Below are 14,738 nucleotides of genomic sequence, written 5' to 3'. Positions count from 1 at the left end.
CCTTACCGGTCGCTCAATGAGCTCAATGCAGGGCTGCAGGTCCAGCCCAAAGTCGATGAAGTTCCACTCGATGCCCTCACGCTGGTACTCCTCTTGCTCCAGGATGAACATGGTGTGGTTGAAGAGCTGCTGCAGCTTCTCGTTGGTGTAGTTGATGCACAGCTGCTCGAAGGAGTTCACCTGGGAACACAAGACAAGGTGTAAGCTGAGCACTTCCGGAGGAGGTCACAGGCTGGGAGCCCTGGGGTGGGTGGGGGACTCCACCCACGCAGCTTGACCAGGAAGGGGCCTCCCACGGGGTATGTGGATCCCACAGCCTGCACATCCTTCCCATGAGAGCATGCTCTGCCATCTTGGCACCCAAGTGCGGCTTGGGCTCCAGCAAATGCTGCCTAGAATTCACTATGGCTGGCAAGGCTGCCACAGGTCCTATGGCCTACACACACCCGTTGGAAGGAGGCTTGTGCCCTACATTTGCCAAGTCACCTGTGCATAACCTTGTAAGGCTTGTTCCCCTCCCCGCGTCACAGGTGTGGAAGCTGAGGCTGAGAGCAGGAACAGTTCTGCGGTAGGTATCTCTACCGATTCCAAGACCTACTCCTTCTAACAACGTTCCTCCAACTCCTGGGCAATAGGATCCAGTGTCCATGTCTACAGTGACCATGAAAGCAATTCTTGGTTTGAAGAGAACTCAGGTGGGAAGGAGCTGGTGAGGGTCAATGCTGAGATTTTGCTTAGGATTATTGGAGAGATGTGCTGTTTTCTGCCAGTTGTTTCTGGGGGAATAGCCTGGAGTTTGGGCAGCCATTTTGCTCACAAGAATGGAGCTGATGGAGAGAGAGTTGGCAAGTGATCAGAGCCTCCTTTGCTAACCCCTCTGGCCTCCTCAGTGTCACAAACAAATACACTTCTGGATGGGTTTCTCATATGCTCAAGGATGTAACCCTGACCAGGCTGTGACCAGCCACATGCCTTTCCCTACCATAGTCACTTGTCTGAAGTGAAACATACAGAGAGCTAAGAGCACACTGCATGGTTCCAGGTGACTGTACCTCAAAGATCTCAAACCCAGCAATGTCCAGGATCCCCAGGAAGGAAGCCCCTTGCCGATGGGTCTTGTCCAGGGCTTTGTTCACACGGCTGAGGATCCAGCGGAAAAGGCGCTCGTAAGTGGCTTTGGCCAAAGCCTCTATGGCAAAGTCGGCCTGCAGCAGGGGAACAAAGGGAATATGGTTATTCCCAACCACACTGCACTTGCCTCACGTTCTTGTATCTCCATGACCTATCGTCCATGCTGAATAAACAAAGGAAATGACACCATGTCCACAGCCAACAGGAAACTGCAGATGGAGGTGGGGAGGGCAAGCCCTAAGGAGTGAACGTGGGGATAATGAAAGGGTTCCTGCTTCGTTTCTGAGGTCACTTAGGCATAGTCAGCCCTGCCTCTGGAAAAGGACACAGTCATTTCCACAGAGAAGTCTCCGAGATCAAATCTGGGGCCTACAGCTAAGAGATCAAGATAAGGTCACAAAGGAAGAGAAGCTGCTGTTTCTGGGTGGGAGTGGCGTGCTCAAAGCCCAACATGGGACTGGATGTAGGGGGAATACAGAGGTGGAATGGTGGGTGGGTGGATATCCAAGTGTGAGGGTGGACAGATGGTTGGGTGGATGGATGGGTGAGTAGACAGCTGGCTAGACACACAAGTTGACAAGTGCGTGGGTGGACAGATGGCTGGATGGATGGGTAAGTGAATAATTGGCTGGGTAAACCACAAATGTAAGGATGGACAGATGGTGGGGTGGATAGATGCACAGGTGAGTGGATGGATGGATGGATGGATGGACGGACAGACGGACGCACAAATGACAGATGGAAAAATGAATAATTGAGTAGGTGGATGAGTGTGTGAGCGAATAGATGGCTGAGTGGGCATGCAGATGATTGGTGGGTAAGTGTGTGGAAGGCTGGATTTGTGGGTAACTAACATACAGAAGAGACTTGAGAAAAAATGGCAAGTACATCATTACCTGTTCTTTCGTTTGAGCTTTCTGTACCACATCCCGGCCAACCTTGATACGTGGAGTCAGAATGGATCTGGTGAAATCTGTCACGTTAATTCCCATGAGGTGGCAAACTTTCTGGGCAGCTGCATGGAGAAAAGAGGCCTCATGAGCTCAGCACAATAGAGGAGATGCAGCGAGAAAGGTGCATGGCCCGGGATGCTTGTGGTCTGTGTATGCACTGGCTCTTTGGGGGGGACGTGGATGTTGATGTTGTGAAGATAGCTTGCAGGAATCCTAAAAAGAGCTGTCTTGGCTGACTTCTCCCCTTCATGTTCTACTAAGAGGCAGTGAAGGGGGTGTGCTGCTGATGTGTTCTAATGAGGAGCTTAGGGTCAGATCGCTCTGCACCTAAGTTCTTGTCTCTTTCCCATTCAAGTCCTGTGACTTTGAGCAAGTTCTCTAACCAGATGAAGTTATGTCTTCCTTAGCTGTTTATTTTTTATTTTTTTAAAAGATATATTTATTTTATTACAGTCAGATATACAGAGAGGAGGAGAGACAGAGAGGAAGATCTTCCGTCCAATGATTCACTCCCCAAGTGACCGCAACGGCTGGTACGCACCGATCCGAAGCCAGGAACCAGGAACCTCTTCCAGGTCTCCCACACGGGTGCAGGATCCCAAGGCTTTGGGCCATCCTCTCCTGCTTTCCCAGGCCACAAGCAGGGAGCTGGATGGGAAATGGAGCTGCCGGGATTAGAACCAGCGCCCATATGGGATCCCGGTGCGTTCAAGGCGAGGACTTTAGCCGCTAGGCCATGCTGCCGGGCCCTTCCTTAGCTGTTTAAAGCTCTTGTCAACCTTGCTGGGTTGTCAACAAGGTTAAGCAAGTTGAAGGGTGTAAAATGCTGAGATGTAGCCTATATTCTGTATGGATCCGCTCACGCATTCTAGGATATGTGTTGCAGCAGTGTTGGTAGGAGCAAATTGTTGGAAGCAATCTAGGTGTCCACTCAAGCAGGAGCAAACACACTGTGACATTTTTGTAAGATGGAGTATTATCTCACAACGATCCCCTTTCCTCACCCTATCCATCCCTGGCTCTCAGCGGGGACATTCTTGGCTGTCACACTAGAGGGCGCTACTGCTGAGCAATGGGCTTGACAACGGTGAGGAGTGGGTGGAACAAAACCACGCTGCAGTCTGATGCCGATAGTGTGATGTGATCTACGTCAACTTTGAACAGCACATCCTAGACAAAGCCATAGCCTAGGAGCACGTTGTTGGGTCACATGTGTGAGCATACAGAAGTTGGCTGGGAGAGGACACAAGGAAGGACAATCATGGCTACTGGGCACAGGTTCAGACAGGAGAAAGGGACCAGCTGGGAGAACAAAGCACATCCACGTTACCTCCACCATTTTCTTTGCTTTGAAAGACAAAGAAATAGAATATGTTACTGGCTATCTATTCTAGATAAGGGCTCTGTGGATTGTCATAGAATCACATCTATTTCTGCATTTAAATGGATATATTTTTTAAAAATCTGTTCATTCACCTCTTCCCTATCAGGAAGGTGAGAGCTGCCCCATGGCTTGCTCGTGTAAGACACAGGATAAGGACAGAGGGTTTGGGATTTTTTTTTCTCAACTCCCTTTAAGGGAGCTGTTCACTCCTCTTCTTTCCCTGAGGGCTGCTCCTGGGAGGGAGGACTCCATGAACTTGCCCTTTGTGGTATAATGGGCGGGTTCTAGCAAGCTGGCAGAAGCGCCATAATGGACAACTGTGCAGCACTGGAGGACAGTTTATGCAAGCACACACTCTGTGATGTTTACACAATCACGAAACCCACCAGCAACTCGCTTAGACACGTAACTGCACAGCCTGGGGCAGGTGGACAACTGGAAAGTGGAGTTCTCTCAGTTTAGCCATAGCCAGCCTGGTGCCAGCCAGGCAACTGCCCCCAGACGCCAACGGCCAAGGTGGTTGATGGGCACTGCAGCTAAGAAAGATGCTACTTAGGACTCCCACTTCCTGTAGCAGGGCGGTTGGTTCAAGTCCCATTCCACATCCCGTTCTGGCTTCCTGCTCAAGTGCACCCTGGGATGGGTAAAGTCCTTGGGTCCTTGGATGAACTTCCTGGTTCCTAGCTCTAGTCTGGCCCAGCCTGGGCTGCTGTGAGCACTTAGGGAGTAAAGCAGCTATGGAATAGCTCTGTTTCTCTCTGTGCGTCTCTCAAAATAAATAAAAATATGCCATTAGAAGAAAAAAAAAAGTCTTCTTTAGGGTAAGAGTGTCAGATTGAGGGAGAAAAACACAAAATGTCCAGTTAAGCTTGAACAATCAGACCAACAAGGACACTTCCTAGTGTGGTTACATTAAAATATTGTATCAAGCTTACTTATAAGTGCCTGGGGCCTGGCACAGTAACCTAGTGGCTCAAATTTTCGCCTTGCATGCTCCGGGGTCCCATATGGGCACTGGTTTGCATCCTGGCTGATCTACTTCCCTTCCAAGCTCCCTGCTTGTGTCCTGGGAAAGCAGTCGAGGACAGCCCAAATCCTTGGGACCCTGCACCCGTGTGGGAGACCAGAGAAAGCTCCCAGCTCCTGGTATCAGATCAGCTCAGCTCTGGCCATTCCAACCAGTGGATGGAAGATGTTTCTCTTTGTCTCTCATCACTGTAAATCTGACTTTCAGTGAAAATAATTAACTGTTTTTTTTAAAGTGCCTGTTGTTCATCTGAAATTCACATTGAACTGTCTTTCATCTGACAGTGAAACCGCTTCCGCCTCCCCAGCAAGCACACATCATAACAAAGCTGACTGCTGTGCCGCCGTCTGCTGCGTCCCCAGGCCTGGCACGTATTAGACGCTCAGGCACTATCTATCTAACACAACAGACAAGTAGCGGACATTACAAGAGACCAGGCTTCTGTCCGATCTAAAACTACGATGCATCTCCTCACCCTGAGTCTAGTAACTTTCCTCCGCGGAGTCTTCAGCAGTAACATTAGAAGGAAGAGAACAGTTGGGGTTATAACCAGAGACTGTTAACATTCCAGAGATGCCACGATCCTCACTTACCCACGGGGGTTTCATCCCAAGACCCCTTCCCCTTCCAGCACAAAGCACCAAGTGCTCCGTAGGCCATGGTGTTTGCTGACACATACATGCCTAAGACAAGGTTGAATTTCCAGATGGGGCCCCGTCGGAGAGGAGCAGCACTCAATCAGACAGCCATAACCGCACCCTGTAATGAAGTCACGTGAGTGTGGCCTCTTGCTCTCCCTCTCAGAATGCCTTATTATGAGAATCTACTGTGAGTCTGGTGGCTGATAACAGTAACTGGTCCATGGAAAGCAAAACAAACGAACAAACCACCACAGACAAGGAGGACTCCAGCATGGCCATGACCCTGCCTCCAGGCCCCACCTCCAGAGCCATCAATTACAGGGGAGTGGGACACGTACCCGTGTTGTCAGGCATGGATGCCTGGTCTGTGTTTCTCTCCTTCTTGAAGACGATGTTTCCCAGCTGCAGCACCGAGGACACCACCTTCAGCACAGCTGCGGGAGGCAGAGGAGTGTGCGTCAGACAGATGTCAGCCCCAGCTCGGGGCCACAGGCACCTGCGTGACTCCTTGGAGATCAGTGAGCCCCACCATCAACCCCCTGCTCACACAAGACAGATCCCCAGGGCTGGGGGACAGAGTCCTTCCATGTGAATGCTATGAGACTACGGTTATCAGGGACTACCACGTTCATTTACATACAGAGGAAGTTTTATTGGAATAGAACACAGCCACCCCATTCATTTACATACCATCTCTAGCTGTTGGCACACCACAGGAGCAAAACTGAGCAACCATCATGAGGTGCCCAGAGTCTAAAATACTATCTGAGCCTTCTAGAAAATGCTTGTCAACTTCCACTAGAGAGCAGAGAGAATGACTCATTGACATCCACTGACACCCAAAATGATGGATCTCAAAGACATGGATGCTGGATGCAAATGACGACATACTGGGCATGTCTATTTATAGAAAGTTCCAGAACAAGAAAATCTAACATACATGTCTAGAAGTCAGAGTGATTGTCCTGAGCTGAGGGAAGCTTCTGGAAGGTGTACAGGGAGTATCTGGTGGGGCAGTTTGGAGAGCTGACTGGTGCTTTGTCCCTAACCACATGTGCTGCAATACAGGTGTGTTTAGTTTATAAGAACTCATTACACTGTATGTTTACTATACAATTTTCTAAATTTAAATAATGTTAATAAAAGCCCTTTTAAAACTCTAGGTTGTTTAATAAACTCTGTGGAGTGGGTTCAGGTTAAGAAGAGGAAGAAGGTAGAAATATTTTCTCTTTCCTGTTTAGTTGTTTCCAGGCTAAAATTCTCTGTTCCCAGAATACTTGGAACTCTTCTGACTCCATGGTCAGCTCATGTGGTTGTCAACCTGGCCTCTGGGTCTGAGAGGAGGGTGGGGGCTGCCTTGATCAGCTCTGAGCTCCCAGAGCACGATGCAGAGTCCAGACTCCCTGGGAGGGAGGGACACACAATTGGATGGTGGGGCATTGGCAGCTGGATACACAGAATAGGGTAGGGAGAAGGATGAACACGCACATCAAGCTTGGCTAAGCCGTGGAGTCAGGGAGACCCATTCAGAGACTCCAGCAGGGTGCCACTCTGCTGCCAGCGCAGCATCAGCAGCAACATGTGACCACAGGACCTCAGCCAGGAAACCACCTTCTACAGGGCTAGCATTCCAAATGGGTGTCAGTACAAGTCCCAGATGATCCACTTCCAATCCAGCTCCCTGCAAAGGTGCCTGGGAAAGCAGTGAAAGATGGCCTGAGTCCTTGGGTCCCTGAAGCCTTGTGGGAGACCCAAAAGAAGCTCCTAACTTCTAGCTTTGGATTGGCTGAGTTAAAGCCATTGCAGTCATTTGGGGAGTGAACCAGTAGATGGAACATCTTGCTCTCTCTCGTTCTCTGTAGCTCTGCCTCTCAAATTAAAGAAGAAATCACACTCCATGTGGAATGCATGTTGCTGAAAGACGAGATGGGAAATCAGGTCCTAGAGATGTCTTCTGGGTCCCTAGATCCTACTGTACCCGACACCAAATTGTTAAACTTTTCACCATTTAGAATTGAACTGCCATCTCTTTGGCTTGTGCGCACTTGGATAGAGCCCCGCCTTATCCACCTCACTGTATGAAACACCAACAGGCCATTTACCATCGAGTGCATCTTCCTTCCATTTTCCAGCAGCTGGCAAGTGCAGAGAGGAGCAGGAATCCAGCCTGGCTGGAGCAGGGTCCCTAATGACCCCCAGTGGTACCAGGACCACAAAAACAGCTCTCCTAGCCAGCCCTGAAACTTACACAGCTGCTCCTCTTCATTGAAGCCCATGATGGACATGGCCTCCAGTGTCTCCTGGAACATCTCGTCGTCCTGGGCAGCCGGGATGGGCACAAAGCCGTTGGACAGGAAGGTGTAGTTGTTGAAGCCCTCCAGAAGCAGGTCATCTGGAAGAAAGGGAGGAGGGTTTGGAGCTTGAGCCTGGACCGGCAAAATTCCTGTCCCCTTGCTGAGGTCTGGGCGGTTGGAACCCCTCCTACTACGGCATCCTGTGAATAGCCTCCACAGCCATCACAATGCCCAGAGTCAGTGCTGCAGGTTGGGCACTGCTCCAGGGGGCACAGCAGCCGAAACCCCTGGGTGGGCTCTGCTGGCTAAGCCACGACTCCTGATATCGGGTGGCATCCACCTGGAAGACAGGATTGCATTTATCTCACATGCCCCAAAGCCCCCTGCCTGCAGCCACAAAACTGTCTGAAGAGGTAGTTTGCTTTTTACTCACCCACTTTTTAGTCTTATCCAAATGGTGCATGTATATGAACTTTCAATATCAACTGTTACCAAAAGGTTTAAAAAATTAAAAAAAAAAAAAGTCGGGGCCAGCACTATGGTGTAGGAGCCTAATCTACCATCTGCAGTGCTGTAACCGCACAAAGATACCGGTTCGAGTCCTGGATGCTTCACTTCCAATCCAGCTCTGCTAATGATCTCAGAAAGCAGCGAAGGATGATACAAGCACTCAGGCCCCTGTACCCACGTGGGAGATCTGGAACAAGCTCCAGACTCCTGGCTTCAGACTGGCTCAGCTCTGGTTGTTGCAATCATTTGGGGAGTGATTCAGCAGAGTGAAGATTCTCTCTCCCTCCTTCTCTCTAACTGCCTTCCAAGTAAGAATAAGCAAATCTTAAAAAAATTACTGTCCCCCCAAAAAACACAAACAAAAAAATGCCTTTCATACGCCTCCTCTAACTTCTACCTTTAACTGCTGTATAAGCTGATTCTTCCAGAAGTTACAATAATCTCTACATATATAATGACATATATTAAGCTATTTCTGAATGTTTACTTTAGATGTTATCTACAGACTCCCTGATACAGTAGAAGAAAACTTAGCTCTCCCACATCCACAGCACCTTCATGTCCTCCGGCCATTCCTGCTTGAAGCAGGAGATAGGGTGTCTGTCTGAGTTGCTTGTCTTTGTAAATAAGATTGTATAGAAACATCCCCATTTCCTTGTCTGCTTTCTGCACTGCTAAAATGGCAGAACTAAATCACTATAATCAACACTGGGGATATGGACCCCAAAGCTTACAACAATATCTGGTCCTTTCGTCAAGCTCTTGGCCAACTGCTTGTTGGTACTGCTACATCTAGCAGAGGTTGCTGCTGTAAAGTCAGTTTCGATGTGTCATTCTGTTTCTCGTGCCCCCTTTGCTTTTCAAGTGTCCTTTCCCAAATCAGCCTCTAATGGGGCTGGAGTCGATGACCCTTTCAGAAAGACGTCAGCCAGATACGTTTCTTTAAAACAGAGTGCTTTTGTGGGTCATATGCCTTGGTAGCTGCTTCAGAAGTGCAAGGTTCAACCGACTCCAGACTCTGTTGAACTCAAACTGTGGGATTAAGTAAAACACCCCGACACAAGCCACAAGCCCGTGGGTCTTTGCCAAGACGTCCTTGGCGCAGGATGAATTGACAAGCGTCTGATTTTCTCCAACAACCTGCCCCCTCTTCTCAGTGTGATCATCAAGAACAGAAACGACCCTGAGGAATTTTAGTTGTTAGCCGCCTTCTCCTTGTGCAATTTCAGGGGAACCATATACCCCACACAGAACTAAATCCCCTCACCAGACAACCACCCATTGACTGGGGTGCCCCACAGAGGCAGGAGGAGGCCCAACATTCCCACTGCCCTCACCCCCTGGGGTCATGGCAGAGCGTCCCATTCTCTCAAATGCCAGTTTACCACATGCGCTGGAGGACAACACTTGCTCAGCACACCAGCTTGCACCCCAAATCGCCCCTCCTCAAATTGGATGTGGCTGCCCTCCCTGCTCCGTGGAGATCTCAGTGACGGCACTGCCCCACCCCCTAGTGGCAGAGCGCTGCAATACACCACATCATTCACACCTACCCATTTCAAAACCAACATAACCATCCTGTGCTGCAGAACGGACAGGAGGAAAGCGTGCCTTATTCCCACAACATCTGAGATGTGGACTTGGGACTAGAAGGCTGACGTGTTCCCTGGTCCACCATTTCTTGCAAGATTTGAATCTTCTATGAAGACCCTATAAAGACTACCTCCAAGCCTCTTTTAAAAATCTGTGCAGTGAGGGGCCGGCACACATACGGCAGGTGTGCAGTCAATGAGAAGGACAAGAACGAAGCCACATTCACTCACTGATGAGGAGGACATGTGTACCTGCCACCCAAGTCCTCCATCACCCAACCACAGATCCTGGCTTACGGGAAGGCTAAGTCCCCCGCCTCCCAGCCTTGTCAGTCACTTACTTCTCATCTTCTCCTTGGCCCCAGCGATCAGGTAGTAAAAGATGTGGAAGGTCCTCTCGTCCCGGGCTTGGCGGATGGCTCGTGATTTCTCCAGCAGATCTGGTTTGGGAGGAGTTAAGGACTCTGGGGGTGCTGGGGGTGTGTTTGCTCACTAACTTCCACCTTCCCCTGGGCACCCCACTCCCATGCCCATCAAGCCAGGGCCTGTGAGAGGCTCCTTGGAGCGCTTTGGAGAACCACAGAGCTGGGAAGAGGCGGTGAATCACTCAGGCTCCTGTCGCAGGTCTGTCCCCAGGACCAGTGACCTTGAACTTCAGCCATCACCCCAGGTGGATAAACGGGACCACTGGATGTTGTTGGCATCCCCCCAGCTCAGAAGGAAGTGAGAACAGAGCCAGAAAGCAAAGTATAAAGTGAGTCAAGCACCCCACAGAGAAGGGTGGTGGTAGGGTGGCAGGGTGGTCACGGCCAAGGGCTGTATACCCAACACCATCAGCAGCTCCTGTTCTTGAAAACCAAGGAGCACCAGGGGCGGGCAGAGGCCCCGGAACCTGGGGGTGGAGCATGAATGGGACGGTAGGCAGGCCCGTCTGGGTCTCAGTGGGTTAGCTGACTCTGAGCCCCCAAAGCAACTAACAGCCTGGGCCATCAGAGCCCCAAACACCCCATGCTCAGATTTCCCATTGCACCTCCCTGGCGGCTTGAGAAAAGCCAAGAACCTGGGCTCTGCCCCCAGTGCAGGAGGCAACAGGGCCCGGGATGGCCAAAGAAAGTCTTCCTAAGGAGTGTGGCCATGGGCCCCTCCTTGAGTGCTAATGGTCATCAAAGAGTAGCAAGACTTCCTGGTCCTTAGGCTAGAAGAGTTTCAGAAGTTTCCAGATTTTGGACAGGCCTTTCCTGGGTCCCCTGAGGCTCCAGATGGGACAACTGTGGCTAAGGAGTGCAGGCCCCAGCAGTATGCTCAAAGGATACAGGTCTCGATGTTGGCGCCCACAATGTAACCGGTGACATCAAAGTTGATGCGGATGAACTTGCCCTGGCAATGGGAGAACAGGTCACAGTGTGCCACTCGGCCCCGGCCCCATCCTATATCCTCTCCCCTACTTCAGCGAGAGTGGGGAGCCCTGGTGAGGAGAGCACATGGCCGTGTCAGCACAAACCCTATCTGCTCATCTCTGCCATTCCCACGCCCTGGGAGCAAAACGGGCACTTGCAAAACTTTCACAGATGAACTGTTTGGGACTTGCAATGACTTCCTGCCCTGCATGGCTCTGTCCATTTTAAAGGCAGGAAAACTGAGGCTGGGAGAGGCTTTGCCAGTGACACCTGTTCCCAAGAGGTTGAGTCAAGAGGAGAGGGCAGGTTTCTCACAGCCAATGGCTCAGGGGATGCTGAAAATCCCGGGAAATGGCTGGCTTGTCATCTGCCAAGCTTGCTTCAGGCATCCTGCAGTGATGAGGACAGCCAACACCAAGTGTCCATGCTGCCTGCCACTTTCAAACATCCTATCTGACATGTATGCAGGTGATAACCTTTTTGTAACTTACTGATCCTGGAACCTAGTCCTGTTTTAGACTTTTAAAATATGCACAGCATTGTGGCACAGTGGGTTAAGCTGACATTTTGTCATGTTGGCATCCTTTGTGGGATGTCAGTCCAGGCTGCTTCGCTTCCGATCCAGCTCCCTGCTAGTATATCTGGAAGGCATCAGGGTGTGGCCCAAGTCCTAGGGTTCCTGCCATGCACGTGGCCAACCAGGATGCAGTTCTGCCTGTGGGCTAGTCCAGATCTCGCAACTGTGACCACGTGAGGGAGTAAACCAATGAATGAAAGCTCTCACTGTCACTCTGCTCCCCAAACAAACTTAGTATCTTTTAAAGTCATGCCCACGAGCCCGGCGTGATAGCTAGCAGCTCAAGTCCTTGCCTTGAACGCGCCAGAATCCCATGTGGGCACCAATTCTAATCCCAGTGGCTCCGCTTTCCATCCAGCTCCCTGCCTGTGGCCTGGGAAAGCAGTCGAGGATGGCCCAAAGCCTTGGAACCCTGCACCCATGTGGGAGACCCAGAAGAGGCTCTGGGCTCCTGGCTTAGCTCTGGCCATTGCGGCCGCATGGGGAGTGAACCATGGGATGGGAGATCTTCTTCTGTGTGTCTCCTCCGCTCTATATATCCGCCTTTCCAATAAAAATAAATAAATCTTAAAAAAAAAATAAAGTCACACCCATGTAACTCTAGAAAAGACTGTTCTTTGAGCTTTAGTGAGAATCAGCCCCCATCCTGGGAAACACCCTCCTAGGGGCACACGTCCCCCAACTCCCAGTCCCCTGTATTAGGACCTATCAGCTACTTCTGGGCCCAGGGGTAAGTAACTGACTCTTTTACCGTGTCTTCCGGCCACAGGCTGAGATGCTTAAATGTGTATTTCTATCATGAATTTTCTTTCTCCTTCCGATTCTAACCGGGCATCATGCTGACACGCAACAAGCTGAACTGTGCAGGAAGTAACATCACCTACGACTAATGTCACTGGGCTTCCTTGGTCTCAAGCACCAAAGACAAGGACACATGCCTTTGTCCCTCAGTCTCCCCTTGCACATGCTGGTACTGCATGCCTGGGCAGAGGGGTGAAGACACCAGGGGTCCACAGCTTCTCCAGGCACTGCCCCCCCCCGCCTCCAGCCCTGTCCCACAAGTCCCCTGCTACTTACGAAGCGCGAGGAGTTGTCATTCTTGACCGTCTTGGCGTTGCCAAAGGCCTCCAGGATGGGGTTTGCTTGTAGAAGCTGCTTTTCCAGCTCCCCCTAAAATCCATCCACAGCCCCGTTATTGGAGAAAGCAACGCAGGTGCTGGGCGCTCTGCCCTCCATCTGCATGGGCTCTCCTGAGGTTGGGGAACACCCGAAGAGAAGCAGCCAGCCAAGTCTTTTGCAAGCTACGATGTGTGTTCCCTAGGAAGGTTCCTTTTTTTTTTTTTTCAAAAAGCAAGGCCTGCTCCTCTAGGCGGTGTCGCTGCTGCTTAAGTCCGCCACATTGCGTCTCCAGGGTCGTATTCCCATCACAGCAAATGCGGCCCCACAGGAGCTGCACAGCATACAACCTGCCCTGCTGTGCATGGCTGTCCTGCTGCCGCTCCTAACAAGCAGCTTGCCACAAGCAAAACTACAATTTTTCACCTGCTTGAGCCATATATATATATATATACACATACATGTACATGTATGTGTACGCATATATATATATATATATTTACAGTCACCACTTTTCCTTCCTCAGGATTGGTTTTCTCAAGTCTCCTGTGGAAGACAAGTAAGGGAGACACAAAAACCGCTGGGAATTCTTTCCCATGGCTGCAAAGCTTCGAAGCCGGCTGCCTGAGCTCCATTCAGCAGGTGAGGCTGCACACAGCTCGCTGGCGCCCTCTGCAGGAGATCCTGTGCATTAATCATGGCAAAGAAGGGCCAACCATGTTAAGTCTTGCCAGGAAAGCCTTGAGCCCTGGGATGCAGAAGGCAGATGCAACCTGGTTCCTCCTACACCGCCCCCCCCCCCCCGCCTCCCTGGGAAGCGCTGGATTCTCAGAGTTTCACTCTCAGACCTGCCTGCTTTTGTTTTTCCATGCTCCAGGGCAATGGGGCTGGGTGAGCAGAGCATCTAGCAGGAGGGAAGACTAGGCGGGCATCAGGAGGCAGCTGCTCCCTGAGGGAAGGCGGGAGGTGACTCTTTCCTTCGCAGCGCCCAGGGGAAGACACAGCAGAGGCCGAGGTGGAACCTCTGTGCCAGCCACAGCTGGCACTGCCCTACCTGGGACTTGTGGATATGCAGGGAACGTAACTGAAGCATGGCTTGTTACCAATACAGCCTTGGGCTCCATCTACCCACCTCCCCAAAGGCTCCTCCCTTTCCAGCTGGTGGTTCTAGCAGGTGTCCTCTCAGGAGAACTTTAACCAAAAGGACCTGGCCCAAGCTCCTCACTTAACAGGTGACCTAGCCCACAGAGGCTAAATGACTTAATCAAGGTCACACAGAAGCAGACCCCAGGTAGGAAGGCCCATGGAGCCTAAGGAAGATGGACCGAGTGCAATTTCTCTAGGTTCAGTGGAAGACTGCTGAGGCAGGCAACAAGCTGGGATCTGTACACTAGACCCTCCCTACATTCCTTTCCCATTATCACTCAGGCTCTGGATCAGGGAGGGGGTTCATGGATGCCGAGGTCTGAGCAGGACTGGGTGGTCCTGGGTCGCCTAGCTGGGGCCTTACCATGCCACCGAAGCTAGCGTATCATGAACTCCAAGACCAACACCGGAGTCTTGGGTCAAGCCATGGGCATGCAGAAGACAGACACACACTGCACACGCATGCACGAGGACACACAGGTGCACAGGGGTGGGGCCTCGGGGATGATGGCAGGGCCAGGGCAGGGAGGCATGCCACAGCTGTGCCATCCGCCAACTGTCCACCAAGCCGGCAAGCTCCGGGGCCTGCCAGCCCTAACACGCTCCACCAGACAGGATAGATGTCTTGAGGTCATTCAGCTTGAGGGCACCGCTGACAGACACATGTTGGAGGGCAGGGTGAGGCGAGGGGGCCGTTGATCCCAAACCGCACAGCCCAGCCCAGGCTGTGGCAGAGTCCTGGGTGCAAAGTGCACCCTCTCCTCCACTCCACAACCCTGCCCTGGCATCACACACCGTGGAAAAGTATCTCAGGGTTGGGAGAAGGTGTCTACCCCACTGGACTATGAGCTAGGGGACCAGGCGGGTGCAAGAGGGACATGCAGATTTACTGACACTCCGTGCCACCCGCACACACCACAACACTCTGTTACTCACGTAGGCAAAAGATGGACCTTGCTGTGGTTGAATG

The 14,738-nt window shown here is 51.3% G+C and overlaps 1 protein-coding gene across 2 annotated transcripts in view; it reads right to left on the bottom strand.

Moving 5' to 3' along the window:
* Positions 1–14,738, bottom strand: part of MYH11 (myosin heavy chain 11) — a 90,941-nt gene that overhangs the window by 30,013 nt on the left and 46,190 nt on the right. For both annotated transcript variants that reach the window (XM_058680966.1, XM_058680967.1), the window contains exons 7-14: positions 12,584–12,676; positions 10,846–10,909; positions 9,874–9,972; positions 7,385–7,528; positions 5,475–5,570; positions 2,028–2,146; positions 1,053–1,205; positions 7–180 (exon numbers count right to left, since the gene is read on the bottom strand). In XM_058680966.1, the coding sequence (XP_058536949.1) occupies positions 7–180; positions 1,053–1,205; positions 2,028–2,146; positions 5,475–5,570; positions 7,385–7,528; positions 9,874–9,972; positions 10,846–10,909; positions 12,584–12,676 (942 nt within the window). The remainder of the gene's footprint in view (positions 1–6; positions 181–1,052; positions 1,206–2,027; positions 2,147–5,474; positions 5,571–7,384; positions 7,529–9,873; positions 9,973–10,845; positions 10,910–12,583; positions 12,677–14,738) is intronic.

Source organism: Ochotona princeps, chromosome 24 (assembly GCF_030435755.1).
Source record: "Ochotona princeps isolate mOchPri1 chromosome 24, mOchPri1.hap1, whole genome shotgun sequence".
In the NCBI taxonomy this organism is placed as follows: domain Eukaryota; kingdom Metazoa; phylum Chordata; class Mammalia; order Lagomorpha; family Ochotonidae; genus Ochotona; species Ochotona princeps.
This window is presented reverse-complemented; position numbering and strand designations above follow the sequence as displayed.